We start from the raw sequence: 25,550 nt of genomic DNA on the forward strand, positions 1-25,550 counted from the left end.
ATTTCTCAACTCTAATCTATCTAAAACTTGTCTAAAATCCTTACTAACCTAAATATCAGAATCTCTTGCAGATACCACCCCACACATTCTCACGAGGAATTCGAAAACGTCAGATCTTTCATCTAAAGGTGTCTGGATCTCACGTTCATACCCAAAATCACCCTGGTTCAAGATAAGACTCGAAACACTTCTTATATAATAAACTATGTTAAATTAGTTTATCTATTTTATAGTTTACTTGAAATTTTTTTTTGTATCATAAAATATTAAATTGAAAAAATAGCATGAAATTTATTTGTTTATGTTATTTACAATTCCTAGATTTCATTTAGTGGATTTATTATAGTTTAAAATAATTAGCTTGTCTTTTTAATTATAAACTTAACAAATATTGCTTATAATTATCATATGAAATCAAGCCATAAATAAATAAAAATAGAAAATACATATTTGATGATATTGAAGAAAAATAAATATAAATATATTGAGAGAACAATGATTTACAAAACTACTACAATAATAACAGAAAAGAATATGGTTACAAATTTATAACAGGAGTTGAACTCAAGAGCATACCTTTGTCAAAAAGAGAGATCAATTCAATAAATAACTTATTACATATTGATAGAAAATTTAAATAAAAAAATTTGATGGGACCATGAGTCCATGACCAACCATTGTTCCAAAGAAACCTTCAGTCAAATAAATGGCGTCGTTCTACGTTTAGGGTCCAAATAAAGAAAAAGGAAGAAGGGACAAAAGTACACCTGAAAGTTCGCACGTTGGACACGATTACACTTCAATTATTTAATGAGTTACTCGTGCACACTATTTATACACTCCAGCGGACACAGTATTTTTCGTATTTATTTTGTTTAGGAAGAAGGGACAAAAATACAGTTAAAAGTTCACACGCTGGACATAATTACACTTCAATCATTTAACGCCGCCACATGCCGATGGTCGGAAGGGTAAATGTGTCTGCCGGAGTGTATAAATGGTGTGCACGTGTGACTCATTAAATGATTAAAGTGTAATCGTGTCCAGCGTGCGAACTTTCAGGTGTACTTTTGTCCCTTCTTCCTTAGAAAAAAGAAGCATTCAGTCCTTCACTTTCTCTCTCTTCGAACCATGAAAGCCTTCGCACCCACTAATCCCTAGCCCCTTCGCTGAACAGCTTTGTCTTCGTCTCACTCACTGCCGTCATCTTTGTTTAGGGTTGTGATTATTTTTTGTAGTGATGTGCTGCTTTGTATTTTGTTAATGCATTTCTTTGCCAATTTCCTTGGCATCTTTATCTTTGTACGGGTGATAGCTTGCCATGTTGTTATGGCTGATCCAAAGTATGAAGGGAACTAGGAGATTTTTACTTTGTAATTGTGATTTTTATGTTGTAGACTTTAACTATTTTTCTAATGGAAATTAAGTTGATATAGAAAGGAACTTTATTTTGAGTAGACGATGGAATATTTATTATTAATTTAGTTAATTTAATGATTTTTTTTTTTTTTTTGTGACTATCTTAATGAATTTAATATGGTGATATAATGACTAATGAATGATAAATTATTAATAATTGATGAGATCAAAGGTTATATTAGATTTTGGTTGATACAATATTTTATATTTGGAAGACATTATAAAGTTTATGTTAGAATATAATTATATTGTAGGATATTTATTTATAATTTATTTATTATTTTAGTATAAAATAATTTTTCTAGTTAGATTACAATTGAATTAGGTGAACTAATAAACTAATGACTAGGGAGAATACTTAGTCTTCCTTTTCTAGGTTTTGTTTCTTTTGTTCTTTTGTTTTTTTTCTTTTTCTTTTTTTCTTTTTTTGGGCTGAGGCCCATTTAGAGTAACAAAAAAAGAATTGAAACATGCTGAACGCAGCCTAAACTCTAGCTCTTGTTAATTCGATTCCAAAGGAGAGAGAGATTCAAACTCGAAATTGCATCAATGTCTGACAGAGAAGATAGTGATTCCGACGCCCCTGAGGAATTCACAGCTCTGCAGGTCTCTCCTTATTTCACCATATTTTTCTCTTCGTGCAATTCATCAACATCCTTTTTTGTTATTGGATAAGTAGTTTGTGCTTAATCGAAGCTTGCGCTTCATAGGGTATACAACAAGACGAGGAGATTCGCAAAATTCAAAAAGAAAGTAAAGCTAGGTATGAAACGCTTTAATGCTTTGTTTCTTTCTATGCTTACTTAAATTTGAGCTTCAGTTGTTTTCCTTCCAAGTGAAACTATAAATTATTTAGTTTATTTGGTTAAATCCTCAAACTATATTCGGTTGAAATATGCGTGTTTGTCAAATTTCGGCCCGTAAAAATAAAAGTATTAGAAAAATCAGAAAAATATTTTTTTTTTAGAAGCTGTAATTTATATTTTTTGTAAAAGATCTTTTTTTCTAAAAAAAAAAAAAAGGATGTTTTTCATATAATAAATAAATAAAAAAGTACTTTTATATTGTGGGTATGTCTAAAATCAACCCAATCATTTTGTGCACATTAGATGCACCATCTTTTATGAACCATTGGATTTTATTAAATTAGAATCAAAGGATATTATAAAAGAGGAGTACTGATAGACTTTATAAATATAGAATATATTAGTATATACATACATAAATATATTTTAATATAAAATATTTTAAAAATGGTAAGTAAAATTTTTTAATTTAAAATAAATATAAAATATATAAATACGTACAAAAATATTTTTTATTTATTAAGATTAATTATTATACAGTACTATTTTTAATTACATAATATAAAAAATTAAATTATTTTATATTATTTAAAAATAATTAAATTATTTTATATTATTTAAAAATAATTAGATTATTTATTAAAAAATATTTATTAATAATTAATTTTATTAAAAATATATTATTATATGACATAATTTTTTAATCAAATATTTGTAAACATACATTTTATTCAAAATACTATATATCATATTATTTTAACAAAATTAATTATTATATAATATTTAAAAAAACGTGTAATGTTTATATGTATTATATATAATTTAAAAAAATTGAAAAAAATTAATTTTAAAATTTTAAACGTATAATATTTTCATGTATTATATATCACAATAAACATGAAAACAATAAACGTGTAATATCATAATAAAAATTTGAAAAAATAAAAAAGGTTAATATTTTTATGTATAATATATAATATTTTAAATGAATTTTATTTTTATAAATATTTTGAAAAAAATTATATTATATAATAATATATTTATATCTGTTACGTTAAAAAATTACGTTAAACTATTTCAATTTATATTACGTTAAAAAAATATTTCTTTTCCAATTTATATTAAAATTATATTATATAATAATTTAATTATTTATCAAGTAATATAAAATAATTTTTAATTATTTTATAAATTATATTATAGTTTAACATATCATTTTAATATATTTTTTAATATTAGAAAACATTTTGCATAATAATTAATTCTAATGAATATAAAAGAAGAGTATTGATGAACTCTAATAAATACAGAATATTCTAGTATATAATTAAATACTTTAAATGACAATATTTTAATACACAATATTTTAAATGGTAACAGAATCTTTTATTTTTAAATAATTAAATATAAAATATATAAATACAAAATATATGAGTATTTTTTTATTTATTAAGATTAATTATTATAAAAAAAATTTATAATATTAAAAAAATATTTTAAACTGTAACATAAAAATATAAAATTATTAAAATTTTATTTTATATTACTTGATAAATAATTAGATTATTATATTCAAAATTTATTATTTTATATTTTTATAATATAAAAATAATTTTATATTACTTGATAAATAATTAAATTATTATATAATAAAATTTTAATATAAATTGGAAAATTATTATATTTGCCATTTTTAAAATATTCTGTATTAAAATGTATTTATGTATCTATATACTAATATATTCTATATTTATAAAGTCTATTATTACTCCTCTTTCATAACATCCTTTGATTTTCATTTAATAAAATCTAATGGTTCATAAAAGGTGGCGCATCTAATGCGCACAAAATAGTTGGGCTGATTTTAGACATACCCCTATATTGTTATATCCAAACATAATTGATAGATAAAAAAATCTTTTTGCATGAGATACCCAAACATAAAATTACTTTTACTTCTCCATAAGATCTTTATAACTCGAAAAAAGATATTTTCTTAGAAGATCACCCAAATAAGCGCAAAGTGATAAAACTATGAAGTCATATAGACTAACATTATTTGTAAGATGAGAAGTTACAAATCCGTGTAAGACATTAGCTTCTTAGATCATGAGATATGATTGTGTGCTATTCAGTTTTGTCAAAGTTATTTTCTAGGATTTATTATTGGATACATGCAAAATTTGTCAACTTGAGCAGTTGTGAATGGTGTCTAATATGAGTTTGCCGGATAGGGTTGCTCGCGAAGGGAAAGAGCGTAGGAGGAAATGGGCCGAAAAATTAACTCGTCGACAATCCAAAGAAAGTAAGGACACTGCTCAAGCTGAAGATGATGATGTATCAGGTTCTAAGCCTCAGCATAATTCGAATCCAGCTTCAGGGTTTCTTCCAGATGATGTAGTGAAAATGCTTGCAGCTCGTGAGAAGTATGTGTCACCTCTCTTTCTCTCTTGTGCAGTGTTAGTATGCATAATGGTTTAGATATGTGTGTAAGAGTGCATAATTCTTTTGCAGACAAGTTTTCTTGCCTTACTATGAAGGGGAGGAGGAGAAGGCTAAAACAAAGCCTGCTGCTTCAAAGAAGAGGAAATCAAAGAAGTCAGGGTGAGGGGGATTTCATCCTTTATTTATTTCTTTGAGCAATTAGTTGGATTAATCATGTTGCTTGTTAATTTCTAAAATTATCTATTCTGATAATGGTTTGCAGTTTGGAACCTGTTATTTTGAGCGAACTAGGCCCTCCTCAATGTTTACAGGGTGCCTTAGAATTCTTGAAGAAAAGAAAAATGTCAGTCCAGAGATCGTCCTCTGCCTTGAATAATTCCAACAGAGCATTTCGGCTCCTTTCTAAGTCTGGTGTGATACTACAGAAGTGAGCATTTGTATCTTTTGATATTATTGATTGTTTTTGTACTGGGAGACTTGTCCTAACATATAGGATATCCAAGATATATTTAGTTATAGTTTTTTATTCAGAGTGTTTTTTGCTCTACGGAAAAGGCTTCCTGAGCTACATTGAGATGAAATGAAGGGATAACTATGAAAGAATTTACCTTTTAGAACAAAGCCCAAAGATATTTGAATATAAAATAACAAAATACAACTTCGGTTCTGCTAATGAACATCTAGTGCTGCAATCTTGGTACTCGACCGCAAATGCAACCTCTAGCATTAGCAGCCCACAATTAATCAATAATTCACTAGTCCTATGTCTCATATCGGGATATATAATATACACTTGTTGGTGGGTAGCTTAAGGTCAAGGTGCAGAGAAAGTGTCTTCTTATATTGTCATGTATTGTTTATTTTTCCAGAAGATAACAAAGTTTTGTGAAGAAATAATGGAAAGTATTATGAAATCCGATATTGTTGGAGCTACCAACTCGGGATAAAATAAAAGTTAAATGGAGCAAGAAAGAAGATGATACTTCCACGTGTATGCATGACACTGGTTCCGGGGGAATATTATGAAAATGACCTTTGTATGCTAAAATTGTCTAATGTGAAAATGACAACATAACTTAAAAGCTTTTGTGCCAGTTTTATTTCAATCAGAATAATTTCTATAGATATTTAAAAATATTAAAAAAACAATATTATTGTTTATTTTCTGTTTCTATTATTTCGTTGAAAATATAAATAAAATAACAAAAAAAATTAAATATTAATAAATTATTATTTTCTAACAAAAATTAATAATATATGTGTAATCTTTTGAATAGTATGTATCTTAATAATATTTATATAATTTTAGATTACGTAGTAATATTTTAAAAAATAAATATTTAAGATATTTTTTATCTTAAACTAAAATAATTTATCATATGTCAAGTAATATAAATAAAATTTAATGATTTTATATTTTATATATTAAAATAAAAAATTATTAATATGAATTTATTTTTAACATAATAAAAAATGTTATTCCACACTTATTGAATTTAATAATAAAAAATATTTATAATTTTTTATATGTTGATATGTTCTATTGTTTATTTAAATTTACTCTAAAAATAGAAATGTTATTATTTGTGTAGTAATATGGTCTATATTAATTAAAGTCTTTCAATATTTTTATATAACATCATTTAATTTTTATTTTATAAAATCTAATAATTTATAAAAATGACATATTTAATGCGTATAAAATTGTTGATCTCATACTCATTTTTTTTTTTTTCGGTGAATATCTCATACTCATTTTAAGACACTCCATCTATAAAAGGCTCCATAAGTATAATGAAGGAACATTAAATACCCTTTTTTTTTTCCAGAGTATACAAAGGGGCTAAAGGCCCAAGATCTGCTATTTTAATATGCTATTCCTATCAAAATATTAACACTCCTAATATCTTATTGGAAAACTTTTTAGTATATCAAAAACACTGGTGTTCCAGTTGTTTTAACTATTGATTTCAATTAATATATATTATATATATTTTTTATAATTCAGATCAACGGTTAAAACAATTGAAACACCGATATTTTCGGTATACTAAAAATTCTTCCTATTTTACACTCATACAAATAATCAAATATACCTTTATACAATCAAGGAACTCGTGCCACCAAAACCCAACAAGAAGCCACTCATTAGCCACAGCAAGAGGAGTCTACTCATCAGCCTGTGCGAAATGTCTGTTGGCCCGAGTTACGGAGAGAACTCTTAGCCCAGCAAATGAAGCCGATACTCCAACATACAAGCCATTTATGAATGTCCAACATCTGAAGGTGCCATGAACTTCCCATATACGTATTTTAAAATTTACATCCTCTAAATTTTAGATTTTTATTTTAAAAAATAAAATAAATTTTTTTATTATTAAATATCTTTTTATAATTTTTTTATTTTATCTATAAAATAAATAATAATAGATTATATATTATCCTCTAAAATAAAATTTAAAATTTAAAAAATTTAAATTTAGTATTTTAATTCCAATTACTAAAACAAAATCTCTTTATCTCCGTACATTATGTCTGTACGCTATAATTCTCCATTTATATATTGTAGTTTTTGTCTATTAGCAATAGAAAAAAAAAAAGGCAAATGAGTGCTAAACCACTTTTAGTGAAACAAATAGTTCATCAATATATTCCTTGTAGCCTTGAGGATTTTTTTTACTCGAATAAAATAAAATTAGTTATATTCATATTATATTTTAATTACATGTAATGGTGGTGTAAAACTATAAATTAGAAACATACATATATTGTGGTTTCCAACAAAATTTTTGAATAAACACTTAAATTGGTTCTCAAATTTTAAATTGACTAATTTGTTTTTTAACAATTTTTTAATACTATACAAGTCTTTGAAAGTTATTCACATCGGACAGATAGATAAATCTTTTTATTATTTTCAATAAAATTTTTAATATATATGTTAGATAAATAAATTTTATAATAAAATATTTAATTTTCAAAAAAAATAATATTATAATATAAATTAATCTTCTTGCAATAAAATGAAGAGACCAAGTCGTGTATAAAAAAATTATTAGAAAGCAAAGTATTTAATCTAAAGTTTTTTAGAACTAATTTATTTATGAAAAAATATATATATTATTTCCATAAATTTTTGTTCTAAACCTAGATTTATGAATAAAATGAAAAACTTTGTCCAAACACAATATGGTACAAGCATTAGGATTTGCTATTTGGTTATAAATTGATTTATATGTATTTTTTTTTCTTATTCATAAATTGTTATTTAGAACCAAGATTTGTAAAAGTTTTTAGTTTGGTCATAACTCATAAATAATTATATAAACTACAATTTATATATAATTAAAATTGGATAAAAATATAATTAATTTTATTTTAAAACAATCACATAATATCATATTTATCATTGTAATTTTTATTATTTGTGAATTCTACTCTCTTAATTTAAATATAATTAAAACATTAATTTATCATCTTATCAATTTTCTCACTTTGACAAATTTGATCCAAGATAAATATATACTTTTATATAAATTCAGTACAAATTATGAAAACTTGGAAAATATATTATTCCACATTTTTAAAATATGAAACGAGAACAATGCAATTGTAAATTGATAATGCATTTTCTGATGGGTTATTAAGACTTGATTAATATAGTTTACTTCTACCTAAATGCCTAAACAAAACAAAAAATGTATATATATAAAAAGAGGAAACAAAACAAAAATAATGTCTTGCCAAATTCGGAAAAAAAAAACCTTTTGACATATCACTAATTAAGTGAAAAAGTAGTACATTAATGATCCTCTAATCTTTACTAATTACTCATATTTTTATCCTAATTCTCATCTTCATTTTCCCGTCTTTACTGTATAATGTACATATATACAAGTAAAATAAAATAATAATAATGATATGATAGTTATAAATACGAGTTATAACTCAGCATCGTATGTTACATCTTAGCCTTTATGAACTATAATTCAGCCAAATAATGATTCAATCGCGAACAAACGGCACAATAATCAAATACGTTACCAATACTTCCCAAACTTAATAAAATACGTTATCAATACTCCCCAAACCAACGTAAATGCTCAAACTATAATTGACGAAAAGCTCACCATACAAAAGGAAGATAAAGTATTTTTTTAAACAAGTTTTTTGGAATATACAATACTGACTTAAGTATTGGAGTGCCACTCCTCCCTCTTCATTGCTCACTACTTTAAATTTCGTCAAAGAAAAAACTCGGATTGGAAGGATCATTGGAGTGCCTTTGCAGGTACTCTCCTCCCTCTTCATTGCTCACTACTTTAAACCTCGTCAAAGAGAAAGCTCGGATTGGAAGGATCGATAACTCGGTCTCCAAAGAACCTCGTCAAAGAGAAAGCTCGAATTGAAAGGATCATTGGAGTGCCCTTGCAGATACTCTCCTCCCTCTTCATTGTTCACTACCTTAAACCTCGTCAAAGAAAAAGCTCAGATTGAAAGGATCGATACCTCAATCTCTAAAGAAATAGCTCGACAATTGTTCGTCACGAGAGCCAACTTATTCCACAGTCAAGAACAAATAATAATAATAATAATAATAATAATAATAAAATAATAATTCAGATACAATTATTTTACGTAAAATTAATAATTAAAAATAATTAAATAATTTGACTGTTAGACTTAATTTTTATCTAATAACTTTAGTTATCAACTTCACTGCAGAATTTTCCTCTAATAATAATCTCTTCACTTTTTTCATTCCACACTTCACAACTTTCCACACACTATACCCTCCATGGCTTCCACCACCGCCCTCCCAGCCACCGGTTCCGGTCTCATTGTAAGCTTCGGCGAGATGCTCATCGACTTCGTCCCCACCGTTTCTGGCGTTTCCCTCGCCGAAGCCCCAGGCTTCCTCAAGGCACCCGGCAGCGCTCCTGCCAACGTCGCCATCGCCGTCTCTCGCCTCGGCGGCAAGTCCGCCTTCGTCGGCAAGTCCGCCTTCGTCGGCAAGCGCGGCGATGATGAGTTTGGCCACATGCTCGCCGGAATCCTCAAGGAAAACAACGTCGTCGCAGACGGCATCGCCTTCGTGACACTGCGCGCCGACGGCGAGTGTGAGTTCATGTTCTATGGGAATCCCAGCGCCGATATGCTCCTCAAGCCCGAAGATCTCAATCTCGATCTCATCAGATCTGTATGCAAAAATCTCTCCCTCTCCCTCTCTCTCTTGTCAACTTTCTCGGGAAAGTTTACCTTTTCTTTTCATTTTCCGTTAAAATCCCGAAGCTACAGTGTAAATGGATATTGCTGAGTCGGATACAGTGGGGTCCACGATAGATTTATCATCTATGGTGGTACGCTCAACGTTTTTCGCTAGCCTTTCGATAGATTCATTTTTCTTAAAATTGAAAGTTGAAAAAATATCAGGTGAGGTGGATCACGTGTTTTTTTCTCTGTTTAGCTGTTGTGAGCTATTGCTATTCCATAGAACGCTGATGATGGCTCTGAGAAAATTACATTCGGGTTGGGAGACACTCTCTACCGCATGGATGATGGATCTACTATTTCTTTGAATCAAAAGAGCACGTGTTCGTCACGTGCTACGAGCATATGGGAGAAGGCTGACGTCATCAAGGTGAGTGACAATGAGCTGGAGTTCCTTACCGGCAGCGACAAGATCGACTATGCTTCTGCCCTCTCCCTCTGGCACCCCAACTTGAAGCTTCTCCTTGTCACCCTTGGTGAACATGGTTCCAGATACTACACCAAGGTAATTATAGTATCCACATCCACGGTTTAAAATTTAGAATTTAATGGAATGATAATGTATGTTCCATTTGAAACCAGAAATTCCATGGACAAGTGGATGGTTTTCGTGTTGACACAGTAGATACAACTGGCGCTGGTGATTCCTTTGTTGGCGCTCTACTATGCAAGATTGTCGACGATCATTCCATTCTTGAAGTGAGTGTTAGCTCCCTTAACTATATAATAATAATAAGACTTGACATTGGCTATGTTTGAAGATTGTGACATGTTTTCCTTGTGGATTGCAGGACGAAGCAAGGTTAAGGGACGTAATCAAGTTTGCAAATGCATGTGGGGCAATTACAACTATCAAAAAGGGAGCCATTCCAGCTCTTCCTGCAGAGCATGAAGCCCTTAAGCTCATCAATGGAGCATAGAGACTTCAGGTACATAATAGTGCTAGTAGTGTCTTTTAATTTTTCTTGTATAGGAAGGATTCTCTTTCCATTACATCTCTTTTAGTCACTTTTCTGTTCGACTTGTTTAGCTATCAATGTATTTTGGGATAACCGTCACATTTTCTTTCTTCCAAAAATTTTAGATTAGTCCGTTGACCCACAACACAAAAACAGCCTCGTAACCTTAAAAGGCCAAATTGCGGCATGAGTTTTGGCTGAAACCTGCAATTCTATGGCCACAAAAGTTTACCAACCACTGTTGCGCACCTCACAGATCAAGGTGGTCTTAGACCATCTCCAATAGGGAACTATCTCCACATCAGCTTTTGCGTCATAAACAGTAAATAGGAACTCAAAGCATCTCTCTTCTCCATTAGGAGGAACTAACTTTAGTCCCTGTTGTGGTCTCACTTAATTAATTAATTAAAATACTTGATTATTATAAGGAGATTGAAAATTGAAATTAGAAAGATTTTGGATTTTGAAATGTATTTGGTAGTGTGAAGTTTTGATTTGGAACTTGAGAGTTTGAGGTTTGAGATTGTTGGGTATTTGGAATTTGAGGAAAGTTTTGTAAGTAATTGAAGAAAGAGTTGAGTTGGTTTGGATCCATTCTTTCAAACAAAAAAATAATAATAGCAGAACTTTGATTTCGTAAACTTGGAAGAAGAAGAAGAAGAGTAGTAGAGAGTGTGAGAATAGAAGTGTATCTAAGTGGTATATATAGAGTAACAAAATATTAATTTATTAATAATAACGGTAACATAGTAACGGCTAGTTTCTAACGGCTAATTTTACAATGGCTAGTTTTGCAACGGCTAATTTAATATAATAATATAATTAATATATAATATTAATTTAATTACTTATATTAATTATGATTTAAATAATTAATATAAATTATTAATCAAATAGAATTATAATTAATTATTATAATTATTAATAAATTAAATATAATTTAATTATTTGATATAATTTTTTAGATAACTAAATTAAATACTTAAATCACATTTAATTTATAAATAATTATAATATTTAATTATATACATAAGGTTAAATAAGTTAGTATCTAATAAGATTAATACCAACCTTTTATTCACAACATATTCTATAACATTATTAGTTGTTATATTATTACGATATTATTTAATTTTTTTTAAATTAAGTGCCACATGTTAAAATTTTATTGCTTACCATGAAAACAAAGCAAAGTCCTGCTCAGAGGGACTTACTTGCTTTAAAATACGTGCGGAAACTCATATTTATATTACTCCAATGGTAGGGCTTTAACTTTTGTCAGAACGGGTCCTTCATTGGATTGCCATTGGAGATGCTCTTAGAAGAACCGCAAAACTAAGACTCTTTAAACAAAATTGGACTTAATAATATCAGGGCCGAAAAATTGAAAAACTCCTACTAACAATATTGTTCTTTCTTGTTTACAATTGATCCAATGTCTTTGGTTGCAATTACCATCTTTTTTTGTTGGTGCTTTCTTGTGCAAGATTATGGATGATCAATTCATACTTGAAGTGAGTCAATTCCTAATGCTACCACAATCATAGCTGTCTAAGCTGAATTTGAATCATATGCACTGTAATTATATCTATCAGAAATATATAAACCGAACCAAATCCATATGCACACATACAGAACCAAACCAACCACCATAACAGGTATTGTACGGGGGTAAGAATCTCTATAGTATGGACAATGATCATAATGAAAAAGGAAAAAATTTAATTCAATTCTATGCTACTATGAACAAGACACTAAAATTATAGCATTTCATCAAAATCCAACAGTCCACAAAGCATGTGAACACATACTTCTGTTCTTACTAGAGAAATGTTCTCTATATTCAACTTTTTCCTATACACCAAGCCAACTTATTCTCCTCTACCATAATCCGCTCGGCGTGCGAGGGACGACGATTACATATAACACATCTCCTCTTATTTTCCTCGGAGAAGTATGACCGTTATGAACATACAACTTGTCATCAAATCTAACACTGCACATTAATGAAAACACTACTACTGACCATTGTTGTGGTTTATTTATCTTAGCCTAGATCAGGCACAGTGAAATGCTCATCGTCTATTTCACCTAAGACTTCGATCCTAGGCTTTTTGCTAGACATGTAAGATTTATTAGTGGCTTTAAAAGTGTATGGTGCAAGAGTGCTAGTGTGCGACACAGGAAGCTGAGGAACTTCAGCTGCAGCTAATGTTTCCTGAGGAAACTGTTCACCAAAGATACCAACATCTGCTAGCCATTCCAACTCTCCAAATTCGTCTGCTTGTTTCTGAACATATATAAGAAAAGAATAACAGTAAATTACCAAAAAAGAAAAACATTGATATCATGAAATAATAGCATTGTAGGAATGTCATAATTAAGTGGCTATTCGACTTTGTTTTTCCTTACCATTGCCCTCAGCTAGATAGATGTTGTAATAATAACAGTATTCTTCACTGTTTAAGTACAATTCTCAAATTTAAAAAATTTTCAATCACTGAAGACTTTTAAAAGAACTTTTTTTGTTGAGTTAACATGAATTATGATGATTGGCTACTGCATGGTATTGTCCCAGATGAAAAGTTAAATGAGGTAAACTTATGAGGACATGAAAAGAAATGTTATGTCCTAATATATATAGCAAAATCACTCTTATCATCCTATCTCTTCTATGCAACTAGAATTTCAAAATAAAGCTGCCTTACTTTCTCTGGTGATCCAAACTCTGGTAAATCCAATAGTTGATCAACTGCCCAAAAGCTAGGGGGAGTGAAGCTAGGCGATTGCTGAGAAGGAACTTTCCTTGGAACTTGTTGCGCAGCTGGATTAGATGGTTCCAAGTGGCTTTTCTCATCACTTTTGGAGCAGTCATTAGAACCCAAAGCCACCCGGATTCCAGTAGCGAGAAACCGCTGGTGGTTCGCAGAAAGGCTGCCAGCTAAATGAATTGGTTCGTCGCAATCCTTACAGAAGAGTGCTCTGTCTTCGACACAGAATATGAAAGCTGGCTTATCCTGTAGTTATAAGTAGGAGAACGGAGAGAACACAATTAGCAATATTTATTTTAGTTAACAAGATCATGCACGATGAACAAGTAGCTTTTCATTTGGGATAAAAACCATTTAATTATGCCATTTAGTCAAGCAACATTTTCACCACTCACTCAACAGAAACTATACACTATTTATCAAGATGGTGTTTTCTGTTTTCGTTTCATGTTTTACCACTGCTTCGTAGAGTCCTAAAAACTGAAAACAGAAACAGAAAACAAGAACAAAATCCAAACAAACACTAAGAATTTCACATGTTAACCTTGAGTTTGTTGGGCATAAAATTATGTGAAATCATGTAGTATTTTCTAACAAGCTCACATGAAAAAGTTGCAATGTTTTTAAAAATCAACTAACTTCTTTCAAAAACTTTGCTTTTAATATAAAAAAAAATGCAAGATCTGCATAGGCATAAAGAAATATCAAAGACTTTAGACAGTATAAGCTGTCTGGAATATGGAATCAAATTATAAGTTACAAAATTGCAGTCTCTACCCTGAGATGTGATGAAGTTTTCTTAAATACCATCTACCCAAAAAGATTCTTAATGTAATCTCAAGACTACTACACCAAATCTAATATATTAAATCCTAAGATTTAGATCGAATGTGAACTAAAATGTTGCATGGCCTTATGTTGAATAAGGTTTTCATCTCTCTACAGTTAGCTTATTAAACAAAACACCTAGATTTCCCATTTGCTTCTCATTTCTAAATCCAAATAAACCCAAACTAGGCTTGATCAAACCATCCATCACATGAATTTCTATAAGAACATTTTTACATGATAAAAAGCAAAGGATATACTTAGACATAAAAGAAAAGAAAAGAAAGATGAGGAGGGTACTTGGCAAATATCACATCTTGGAAGCTTGTTAGAGAGACATTGAAGGAGAAGCCTCTGGTGTTTGCTTGCAAGCTTGTTAGCACTATGAACCTCCACATCACATTTTGCACACAGAGCTGCTTCATCTGCACAACAGATCACTGTTGCTGGAACTTTCTCACACACATCACACTGAATTTTCATTGTTTTTGTTACCTCTTTCTTCTTCCCTTCTTCCCTTCTCTTCTCTGATCTGATGCTACCCACAAAAGGGCATAATCCAAATATCAACAATGTGTACGGAACAAAAAAAGATTGGATTTTTATGGAGCCACCAATAACAAAAGACAACTCTCAACTAGTGATGTTAACTTCTTTTTTCTGGGAGTATCTTGAAATACTTATCCCTTTTCTTTTACAAATTTATCCCAAATATGTCTCAATCTATCTATATTTTCATCCTAACCAAACCATATTATAGTAACAAAAGTGTTAATAGAGGTAATTAATGGTGGAAAAAAAGCTATTGGGACAAGTGGAAAAGGAAGTGATTGGAGGAGAATCTAGCAGTTGGTGAAGGTGTTGTGTGTGAATGTGGAGATAAGGATTCTGATCAGATACTTACGTATGAAAATCAAAATCACGGAAGAAAACAAGTCCAAGTGGGGTGCCACCCTTGCCATGTGTGTGGCTATGGAAGTTCTAACCTTTAATTCAGCAAGTTCTTGTGGCCACTAATGATTCTAGATATTTTTCCTTTTTACTACATCTTAAGAAATATTTTTTTCTCTTAAAATAAAATTTAATCTCTATCCTAAACCTTAACTGTGTTTCTACTTTTCTATTTTTTAAAATTTTAATTATTATTCGTTATTATAAATAAAAATAAAAAGGTATAATATTCTTAAAAAATAAATTGAATGCATTTAAAATATATATGTGTGTGTGTGTGTTTTTTTTCTATTAAAGAACATGACTTAGAAACACTTTTAGTATGTACTTTAGAAATAATTATAATTAGTGTTAAAATATCTATATGCTTGACATACCATTAATGATAAAATTTGAATCTAAAATTTTATTCCTATCATATATACTAATATATTAATAAAACGTGTTTATTAATTTATTTTTTATCAATTAAATAATAATAATAATAATAATAATAATAAATATGATATTAGTTAATGTGATAAATATTTTATGTTTGAATTAAAAAATTCTGAGGTTAAGTCTTAAATATTGTAAAATATTTTTTTTATAAATTACATATAATAAAAGTTGGAGAGATGATAATCTTAATATTATTTTGATAAGGACATTTTTACAAATTCATATAAAATACAATACAAAAACAATTATGTGCATTATAAAAAAATGGCATTATCATTTTCTAAAAATATTTTAAAAAGGAAAATTATACATCTTATATATAAAAATACAGTAGATATACATTAAATTATACAAGTATTTATCCTCTCTCTCGAGAATGTGGATTTGTTTAGGGGTCTGCTACACATACAAGCAAAAAAGGCTTATAAGCGTTATAAGTTGGCTCAACTCAAAAACACTACACACGCACTGAAGTCTTTAGAATGGAGCGTCAATCCCACGCGCATACACAACGGTTACAATATCCAAAACACACTGATTATGGCGCACACTACCTCTTCTCCCTCAAAGAAAACGCAAACCGTCAAGTTTCAAGGAAGATTCGAAACAAATTACAATTCGGAAGAGAAGTTTGAACTTGTCGCGAAGATTAGAAGAAATCAAGAACAAAAGATAGAACTCTCCATCAAAAATCGTCGGAAAAAACAAAGAAATATTATTCAAGGTAAGTTATTGTTTTACTGATCTTGTAGATTTTTCACATTTCGAAATCGAAGAATTAGGTTTTACTGTTCTTCTACGTTCTTCTAGGTTTTACTGTTCTTCTTGTTTTAGCTCTCATTTTACTGTTTTTAATGTTCTTCTTGTTCTAGGTTTTACTGTTCTTCTAAGTTCTTCTAGGTTTTACTGTTCTTCTTGTTCTAGTTCTTCTCTTAACGAATTTTTGGGAGTATATTGCGTAATTTGGTGGTGTATATGGCATAATTTGTTGGGTGTATATTTCTGAACTGATATAATGTAATATAATCAACTGTTGCAACTGTTCTAATATTGCTTGTCCTTGGGTGTATATTGTTTGACCTTGTAATGTTGCTTGACCTTGTATATTTATGCATGTTTGAGTGAATTGAACATCATTTTGAACTGATCTAATTAAATACTTATGAGAATCCGTATAGGTGTATGTGGTTGATCTATGAGTGTATTTGACTGATATCAATGGGTGTATTTTTCATTTCAGAAAAAATGGCAAACAAAAATCAAGCTGAAAAAAATGTAAGAACAAATATATGTCTTAGATCAAATCAATTTTTCATAATAGAAATATATCTGACTCTAATTTTTCTTTGTTTACAACAAACCAAAGACCTTAAGTGTGCAACCCATTTGTTGAGTGAGAAATTCAGAAATATGAGCGAGGAGAAGAAAGCAATTGTTAGGGATTTGGGATTTGGTGGCCTGATGCACATCCCGCCGCTAAGGGTGCATCACAAAATATTAAAGGAGTTGGCTAACTCCTTTAAATTAGGGAAAAACACACTCGAAACCGGCTACGGTTCGTTTAAAGTAAAACCAAGAACAATAGGGGCTGCGCTTAGCATCAACGCGTCAGGTAACTCGTTACAAACATAGGTGTATATGAGCCATATTGAGGTGTATTTCAAGTGATGCTTGGGTGTATTTTAAGTGATTTTCATACAATGTTATTTCCCTTTTTGTACGAGATCTACTGCCTCAGAAAGTCAATTATAAGGATCTTTTTGAAGACAACAAACAAATTTTTAGAAGATTCCAGGGGAAGACCCTAAAAAATCTGACAGATGAGATGATGGCTATTGGTGTTGATAATGAACAGGATCGCCTCATGTTCAAGAGGATTTTCATCCTCTATATACAGATGGCGTTCCTGTTACTAACCACAATAAACAAAATCTCCCCTGTGTACCTGACACCAATTTTCAAGATGGACAAAATAACAGAGGGAAACTGGGGAGCACATGTTCTGAATTTTATCATAAAGGGAATAACAGATTACAATCTGAAAAAGAAAAAGGCCATTGATGACTGCCTGTTTGCCCTGATGATAGTTTATTTCTATCTATCAAAAAATAAAGACAAGAAGGGGGAAGAAAGACCTCCAGAAACCTGGATTGCCAACTGGACTAGAGAGCAGTTGGTTGAAAGAATGAGGGCAGAAATGGAGGAACATATGATAAGTGAACAAAATATCTTGGGTGTATTTTATTTACCTGAATGCTGTTAACTAACATTTCTAATGTTTCAGGGAATTGTAAAGATGGCTGAAACAAAGGAGAAAATTAAAGAAATAAAGAAAAAACAAAAAAACAAAAAACCAAAAAAAAAAAAAAAGAAGGCAAGTTCATCATCATCATCTGAGACTGAAATAACAGAAAGTGAAGTTCATTCTACCTCTGAGTCTGAGACTGAAAAAGACTCAGTGGATTCAACAGGGAAACAACCCACCCAAAAAGCCAAAACGTAAGTAACATACTTGGATGTATTTTGTTTATCCAGTTGGGTGTATTTTGTGCATTCATTTGTGCATTCATTTGGATGTCTTCACTCGTGTGGCCCAGATGTAGCATTTTTCTTTCATGTCAGCCGTATTTTTATTCGTCCTCGCAGGAGTTTTAAACTTCTCGAAACAAAATATGGCCAAATGAATGCACAAAATACACCCAAATGAATGCACAAAATACACCCAACTAGATAAACAAAATACATCGAAGTATGTTACTTACTTTTTGGCTTTTCGGGTGGGTTGTTTCCTTTTTGAATCCTCTGAGTCTTCTTCAGTCTCAGACTCAGAGGTAGAATAGACTTCACTTTCAGTTGTTTCAGTCTCAGATGATGATGATAAACTTGCCTTCTTTTTTTTTGTTTTTTTGGTTTTTTGGTTTTTTGTTTTTTTCTTTTTCTTTATTTCTTTCATTTTCTCCTTTGTTTCGGCCATCTTTACAATTCCCTAAAACATTAGAAATATTAGTTAACAGCATTCAGGTAAATAAAATACACCCAAGATATTTTGTTCACTTACCATATGTTCTTCCATTTCTACCCTCATTCTTTCAACCAACTGCTCTCTAGTCCAGTTGGCAATCCAGGGTTTTGGAGGTCTTTCTTCCCCCCTTCTTGTCTTTATTTTTTGATAGATAGAAGTAAACTATCATCAGAACAAACAGGCAGCCGTCAATGGCCTTTTTCTTTTTCAGATTGTAATCTGTTATTTTCTTGATGATAAAATTTACAACATGTGCTCTCCAGTTTCCCTCTGTTATTGTGCCCATCTTGAAAATTGGTGCCAGGTGCACAGGGGAGATTTTGTTTATTGTGGTTGGTAACAGGAACGCCATCTGTATATAGAGGATGAAAATCCTCTTGAACATGAGGCGATCCTGTTCATTATCAATACCAATAGCCATCATCTCATCTGTCAGATTTTTGAGGGTCTTCCCCCGGAATCTTCTAAAAATTTGTTTGTTGTCTTTAGAAAGAGTCTTATAATTGACTTTCTGAGGCAATAGATCTCCTACAAAAAGGGAAACAACATTGTATGAAAATCACTTGAAATACACCCAAGCATCACTTGAAATACACCTCAATATAGCTCATATATACCTATGTTTGTAACGAGTTACCTGACGCGTTGATGCCAAGCTCAACCTCTATTGTTTTTGGTCTTACTTTAAACGAACCGTAGTCGGTTTCGAGTGTGTTTTTCCATAACTTAAAGGAGTTAGCCAACTCCTTTAATATTTGGTGATGCACCCTTAGTGGCGGGATGTTCATCAGGCCACCAAATCCCAAATCCCTAACAATTACTTTCTTCTCCTTGCTCATATTTCTGAATTTCTCACTCAACAAATGGGTTGCACACTTAAGGTCTTTGGTTTGCTGTAAACAAAGCAAAATTAGAGTCAGATATATTTCTATTATGAAAAACTGATTTAATCTATGACATATATTTGTTCTTACATTTTTTCCAGCTTGATTTTTACTTGCCATTTTTTCTTAAATGAAAAATACACCCATAGATATCAGTCAGATACACTCATAGATCAGCCACATACACATATACGGATTCTCATAAGTATTTAATTAGATCAGTTCAAAATGATATTCAATTCACTCAAACATGCATAAATATACAAGATCAAGCAACATTACAAGGTGAAGCAATATACACCCAAGGACAACTAATATTAGAATAGTTGCAACAGTTGATTGTATTACATTATATCAGTTCAGAAATATACACCCAACAAATTATGTCATATACACCCAACAAATTACTGCATATACACCCACCAAATTACGCAATATACTCCCAAAAATCCATTAGGAGAAGAACTAGAACAAGAAGAACAGTAAAACCTAGAACAACTTAAAAGAACAGTAAAACCTAGAAGAACTTAGAAGAACAGTAAAACTTAGAACAAGAAGAACATTAAAAACAGTGAAATGAGAGCTAGAACAAGAAGAACAGTAAAATCTAGAAGAATGTAGAAGAACAGTAAAACCTAGTTCTTCGATTTTGAAATGTGGAAAATCTACAAGATCGGTAAAACAGTAACTTACCTTGAATAATATTTCTTTATTTTTTTCGGCGATTTTTGATGGAGAGTTCTATCTTTTGTTCTTGATTTCTTCTAATCTTCGCGACGAGTTCGAACGTCTCTTCCGAATTGTAATTTGTTTCGAATCTTCCTTGAAACTTGACGGTTTGCGTTTTCTTTGAGGGAAAAGAGGAAGTGTGCACCATAATCAGTGTGTTTTGGAGAGTGTAACCGTTGTGTAGGCGCGTGGGATTGACTCTCCATTCTAGAGGCTTCAGTGCGCGTGTAGTATTTCTGGGCTGGGCCAACTTGTAACGCTTGTAGGACTTTTTTGCTTGTATGTGTAGCAGGCCCCATATATATATATATATATATATATATATATATAAAATGTGAAACACAAGAAAATTCAGAAATACACCCAAAAAACAGTGCTTTTACACCCATATTCTGTAACTATACACCCAAAAAGTTATCCGCTGCTGTTGGTTCCCTGAACTGATAATTCATAACACGTCCTTGATATTGGTTGGAATTTGAACGCACCACTAATGCAGCATCAAAGAGGTTTAACTGGATATAATAAACTCACATATTAGCTAAACTATTAACGAGAAAATTAAACTCAATCACCACATATTTAAAGAACATCACTTTTACCTCGTTTAAAACTTTCGTTTTCTTCTTCTTTGAGGTATTTACAATCTGTTTGTCCAACTTTGAACCTAGCCTATTTTTGGGACATCCTCTTGTTCGAATCCTTGGATGGCTTTGAAGCTCGTTAACGGATTCCAAGTTGGAGTCTTCGTGAGATAAAGAAGATGTCCCCCTTTTTTTTTGCTTTCATTGATTCCATCTCAACCATGACATTATCGTACGCACGGTGTAGAATTGCAGTAAGCTCCTCCGATTCTAATGCAAATTCGCAAATATTTTGCGAACGAAAAATCAATTCGACAAACCTCTTGCTTTTTGGCTCCAACAATGGCTCGTCGTGGCTACTCTTGATGTGTGTGTCGCCACTTTACCTTCTTGTTCCATCGTTCCAATATATATCTCGATGACACTTGGCTTACTCGTTCAAAGCTTGACACGCTTAGTGCGTGACGGCACAATATCCCTCTTGACTCGAATAATAAGCATTGACATTTTACCTCGGCTGCTACTGAGTCGTAAGTAACCACAAACTTGTTGAATATTGAGCTGGAAACTTGTTCTCCAACTTCGTATACTGAATAGCCTAAAGCGGAATTCATTAATCTAGTGATGCAATTCGTCTTTCTTCTAAATTGTGCTTGGACTTTCCTAAACTTTTGATGAGTGTACACATCTTGAAACTGAGCTTCAATGGAGGATTTGGTTGCACATGGTATGACCGTATAAAAATCTGCAGCATCTGATTCTCTCTCTACTTGCTCCCTGCTTCCGAGGCAATTATTGTATTGTTTGAAAAATTGAATAAGCGAGCTGTTTCGGGTAATAAACTTGTTAAAAAATGAATGCATGCTCTCGCTCCTTTGTGTACTTTTCATCCCTACCCAAAAGTGGTGATCCAGATAGATTAGAACTCATATATGACGGTCTTTATAGAGATCTGTAGAATACACCAAAAAACAAACTGTAAATACACCCGAAAAAATATGCAATTTACACCTCTGCTGCAGATTTTAAACAACATTACCTGAAAGCCACTTATTGTCCATAAGACCAAAATTCAGCAGAAAATCATTCCAATTCCTATCAAATGAATCTTTACTATGAGAGTTCCAAACAACTTGGCTCAATTCTTGTTCAATTTCAGCATGTCCCTTGTACCCATTTAATTTGCTTGGGATCTTCTTCGTGATGTGTCCAATACACCAACGGTGAATTGTTGTTGGCATACAAGCCTCCATAGCCCTTTTCATTGACGCGCATTGATCGGTGAGAAACCCTTTCGGAGCATTTCTCCCCATGCAATGAAGCCAACATTGAAATAACCATTTGAACGACTCAATTTCTTCGTTTTTTATCAAAGCGCATCCAAAAAGTATTGACTGACCGTGGTGATTCACCCCGATGAAAGAACTACAAACCAAATTATACCTGAAACAAATTACGACATTGCAGAATGAAAATCATTACATACACCCATATAATGAATTTATACACCCAAGGAAGATCCAATATACACCTCTGCAGCAGATTCATAGAACAAAATTAATTTAGCAGCATAAACAAGAACATCATATTACCTGTTTGTATTGTATGTGGTGTCAAATGAAATAACATCTCCAAAATACTCAAAGGCAGCTCTGCTCCTTGCATCGGCCCAAAAAGTAAGTTTAATCGATTGATCATCCTCGAGTTCGAGCTCGAAAAAGAAATTCTGATTCTTCTCTTTCATTCTCAATAAATATTTCCCGAATTTCTTTGCATCTTCTTGTTCCGAAACATTCCGCACTTCTCTCGTGATGTAGTTCCTCACATCCTTTTCAATAAAATTTAACTCGCGGTGACCCCCAGCTGCCGCAACGAATGATTGGAATGTTTTGCTTGGTCTGATACCGGCTTCCTCGTTATTCTCTATTGTATGACGAACGGACATGCTTAGTTCCCTGTGCTGTTTGAGCATCTCTGCTTGAGTTGGACAGCAAGGGTGTGAATGATGCAGCACGATCTTTGAAATGATCCAAGTACCAACATCCTTCAATGTGTGTATATAAATTCTTGCAGGACAATTTAAACCAGCTGTGGGATTTGTCTTCTCGGTCGGAGATATTTTAGATTTCAATTTTTTCTCTCTGCTACATGTGATCAATTGATTCTTAATTTCGTTTCTCTTCTTATTTGTGCTCCGAACTCTTGTAGAAAAACATGCAGTCTTGGCATAGTCCTTGTAAAATTTTGCAGCATCTTCAAGGGTTTTAAAGGTCATTCCAACCTTGGGAACAAGCTGCTCATCAACAACAGAGAGAGGCTGTAAAAATACATGTTTAAAACAAGAAAATACTATAGAATTTCTACACCTCTTAAAAAAATAACAATCAAAATAAAATACACCCAAGGACTCCCTGATCTACACCCGTTACGACAACAAGTCAACTAAAATAACAAGAAAAATCATAAACTGTGAATACACCCAAACTCCTCCCTAAAATACACCCAAACTTCCCTAAAAATACATCCAAAAAGTTCTGATCTACACCCGAGCGTTTGCTATAAATTGTAGATAATTAATCAAAACTAATACATTAGATTCAATCCACATATTATGTTCACGCATTAATTTTACAGTCTATGTTAACGAATTATTCAGCTAGACAATTATAGACGAATACTTGCATCAAATTCAGATTAATCTTAATTAGCTGAATCTAAATCAAACCTCAGAAACTTTGTTCGATTCAAATTCAAAATCTACTTCGCCCTGATTGAGCTGACAATCTGAGGTTGAATCATTCATTATCTTCAAGGTTCGTTTAGATTTTGATTTCAGAAACCAGAAAATCGAAATAAAACGAAGCTAGAGTTACAGTGAGAGAAATTGAGGTGAATGACGAAGAACAAAGCAGTGATAAACGCAGAAGAAAGAACGATCGGGAATACAAGGGAAGAACGCGAAGAAGGAGAACGAAGAAAATTGGCAAGAGATTCGAAGAAGGTAACGAAATTTTTTGAAAATTGAAAATAATATTATTCGCGCGTTAATTGATTTTGATTGATATAATGGTCTATTATATAGCGCGTGACTTGTACGTAACAGTTGGAGCGCGTTTAGAATTTTAGTAAGTTTCAGCACTTGTAACATTTGTAAGTGTTAATCACTTGTATACTAAGATTAATCCATTTGTTTATGGTCCCTTGGTTTTTTATGAGGTGCTAACTGCTAAACTGTTAAATGTGCTGTCTGTCATGGAGCTGGAGCACCTATCAAAGTGATGTGTACATATGGCCGATAAAATGCATCAAGCTTGGGAATGGAACTCACATGGCCCATAATTTTACATCAAATTTATTTCAAGGATGTATACAACATTAAGGACAAGGTTGCTATAATTTCTCCATAAATTATGGGTATAAGTTTCCTTTTCATCAACCATCATTCTTTAACCTTTGAGAAAATTTCTAAATATGTTTACAATATCACTTTTTTGTGCTTGCTTTTTCCCCATTTTAGTTGAAATATACAATTTTTCTATTGAGAAAATATAAACGTATGCACAGTCATATGGATATTCTTCTTATCATTTGAATTGAGTAAAGAATTATTGAAATATATTTTGGCACCTTATTGGTGAATTCCCACCCCCCACAAATTTTGTAGCATTGTCTATATATATATAATATATGTAAGTCAAACCTAAATTAAATTAAATATATAGAATGAAGATTATATTATATGTTATCGAAAATCAACTATTCATTTTATTATTTATTTAAATATATACAATAATATATATAAATATTTTTAAATATATAATAACTAATTTGATAACTATTTTTATAAAGTAGTTGGCTATCTACTTTTAGAGGTTCTCTCTTCCCACTATTGCTTGCTTTTTGTAGGTTCACACATTGATGAACAAAAACAGAAAAACTTAAGATTTAAGAAATCATTAACCAGATTTTGGCAAGTACCACATTATTCTAATCCGCAGATAGATATTAATTTAGGTAATGTTGCACACTAACCATGATCATTAATTAATTCCTTGAACATGCCATAGGGCCTCATATAGTGTTGCCGGTTACAACATTTAAAGTTTAAGCTACATTTCAAATTATGCATCTTGCATTATTGGTGATACATTATTAATATACACCTTCTTGATTACTAATAGTACTACTATATCTTCAAAGTTCAATATGAATTTAATTATGTTATACGGCATAAAAAAATTAACTATTAAATTAATTATTATATATTTGTATGTAATTATATACGTTATTTTATATATTTTTAGTATATATTTAATACGTGTGGCTAATTTAATGATTGATTAATATAGTATATACACATAGTGTGATTTATATAAATTATATTAATACATCTTACCAAGACGTCCAACTATCACAATTCTTTGAATTAGATTAGTCAAA

At 31.1% G+C, this 25,550-nt stretch overlaps 4 protein-coding genes across 4 annotated transcripts; 3 read left to right on the plus strand and 1 right to left on the minus strand.

Annotated features, from left to right (window-relative positions):
- Positions 1-1,819: 1,819 nt before the first annotated feature.
- Positions 1,820-5,193, plus strand: LOC112735720 (uncharacterized). Its single transcript, XM_025785233.3, has 5 exons — positions 1,820-2,025; positions 2,130-2,182; positions 4,460-4,651; positions 4,740-4,829; positions 4,933-5,193. Exons 1-5 carry the CDS (start codon positions 1,969-1,971, stop codon positions 5,099-5,101), a joined length of 561 nt encoding a protein of 186 aa, XP_025641018.1. The 5' UTR covers positions 1,820-1,968; the 3' UTR covers positions 5,102-5,193.
- A 4,264-nt stretch (positions 5,194-9,457) lies between these two features.
- On the plus strand, positions 9,458-11,033 carry LOC112736786 (probable fructokinase-4). The gene is made up of 3 exons (XM_072213090.1): positions 9,458-10,446; positions 10,524-10,640; positions 10,733-11,033. The coding sequence occupies exons 1-3, from the start codon at positions 10,222-10,224 to the stop codon at positions 10,859-10,861; spliced, it is 471 nt and encodes a 156-aa protein (XP_072069191.1). The 5' UTR covers positions 9,458-10,221; the 3' UTR covers positions 10,862-11,033.
- On the plus strand, positions 9,469-9,987 carry LOC140178059 (fructokinase-like). Its single transcript, XM_072213089.1, has one exon. The coding sequence runs from the start codon at positions 9,469-9,471 to the stop codon at positions 9,985-9,987; it is 519 nt and encodes a 172-aa protein (XP_072069190.1).
- A 1,605-nt stretch (positions 11,034-12,638) lies between the features above and the next one.
- Positions 12,639-15,461, minus strand: LOC112736787 (B-box zinc finger protein 24). The gene is made up of 3 exons (XM_025786387.3): positions 14,800-15,461; positions 13,609-13,917; positions 12,639-13,190 (listed from the first exon to the last, which is right to left on the minus strand). Exons 1-3 carry the CDS (start codon positions 14,980-14,982, stop codon positions 12,948-12,950), a joined length of 735 nt encoding a protein of 244 aa, XP_025642172.1. The 5' UTR covers positions 14,983-15,461; the 3' UTR covers positions 12,639-12,947.
- Between the last annotated feature and the right edge of the window lie 10,089 nt (positions 15,462-25,550).

This window comes from Arachis hypogaea, chromosome 13 (genome assembly GCF_003086295.3).
Source record: "Arachis hypogaea cultivar Tifrunner chromosome 13, arahy.Tifrunner.gnm2.J5K5, whole genome shotgun sequence".
NCBI lineage: Eukaryota > Viridiplantae > Streptophyta > Magnoliopsida > Fabales > Fabaceae > Arachis > Arachis hypogaea.

What these genes read in the sequence shown, in the direction of transcription:
- LOC112735720 (XM_025785233.3), top strand. Translation starts at nt 1,969, where the DNA reads ATGTCTGACAGAGAAGATAGTGATTCCGACGCCCCTGAGGAATTCACA. An exon ending in ATGCTTGCAGCTCGTGAGAA is followed by an intron (nt 4,652 to 4,739) that starts GTATGTGTCACC and finishes ATTCTTTTGCAG; the next exon opens with ACAAGTTTTCTTGCCTTACT. An exon ending in AGGAAATCAAAGAAGTCAGG is followed by an intron (nt 4,830 to 4,932) that starts GTGAGGGGGATT and finishes AATGGTTTGCAG; the next exon opens with TTTGGAACCTGTTATTTTGA.
- LOC140178059 (XM_072213089.1), top strand. Translation starts at nt 9,469, where the DNA reads ATGGCTTCCACCACCGCCCTCCCAGCCACCGGTTCCGGTCTCATTGTA.
- LOC112736786 (XM_072213090.1), top strand. Translation starts at nt 10,222, where the DNA reads ATGGATGATGGATCTACTATTTCTTTGAATCAAAAGAGCACGTGTTCG. An exon ending in GTTCCAGATACTACACCAAG is followed by an intron (nt 10,447 to 10,523) that starts GTAATTATAGTA and finishes ATTTGAAACCAG; the next exon opens with AAATTCCATGGACAAGTGGA. An exon ending in ACGATCATTCCATTCTTGAA is followed by an intron (nt 10,641 to 10,732) that starts GTGAGTGTTAGC and finishes TGTGGATTGCAG; the next exon opens with GACGAAGCAAGGTTAAGGGA.
- LOC112736787 (XM_025786387.3), bottom strand. Translation starts at nt 14,982, where the DNA reads ATGAAAATTCAGTGTGATGTGTGTGAGAAAGTTCCAGCAACAGTGATC. An exon ending in CAAGATGTGATATTTGCCAA is followed by an intron (nt 13,918 to 14,799) that starts GTACCCTCCTCA and finishes TTATAACTACAG; the next exon opens with GATAAGCCAGCTTTCATATT. An exon ending in AGTTTGGATCACCAGAGAAA is followed by an intron (nt 13,191 to 13,608) that starts GTAAGGCAGCTT and finishes ATATATGTTCAG; the next exon opens with AAACAAGCAGACGAATTTGG.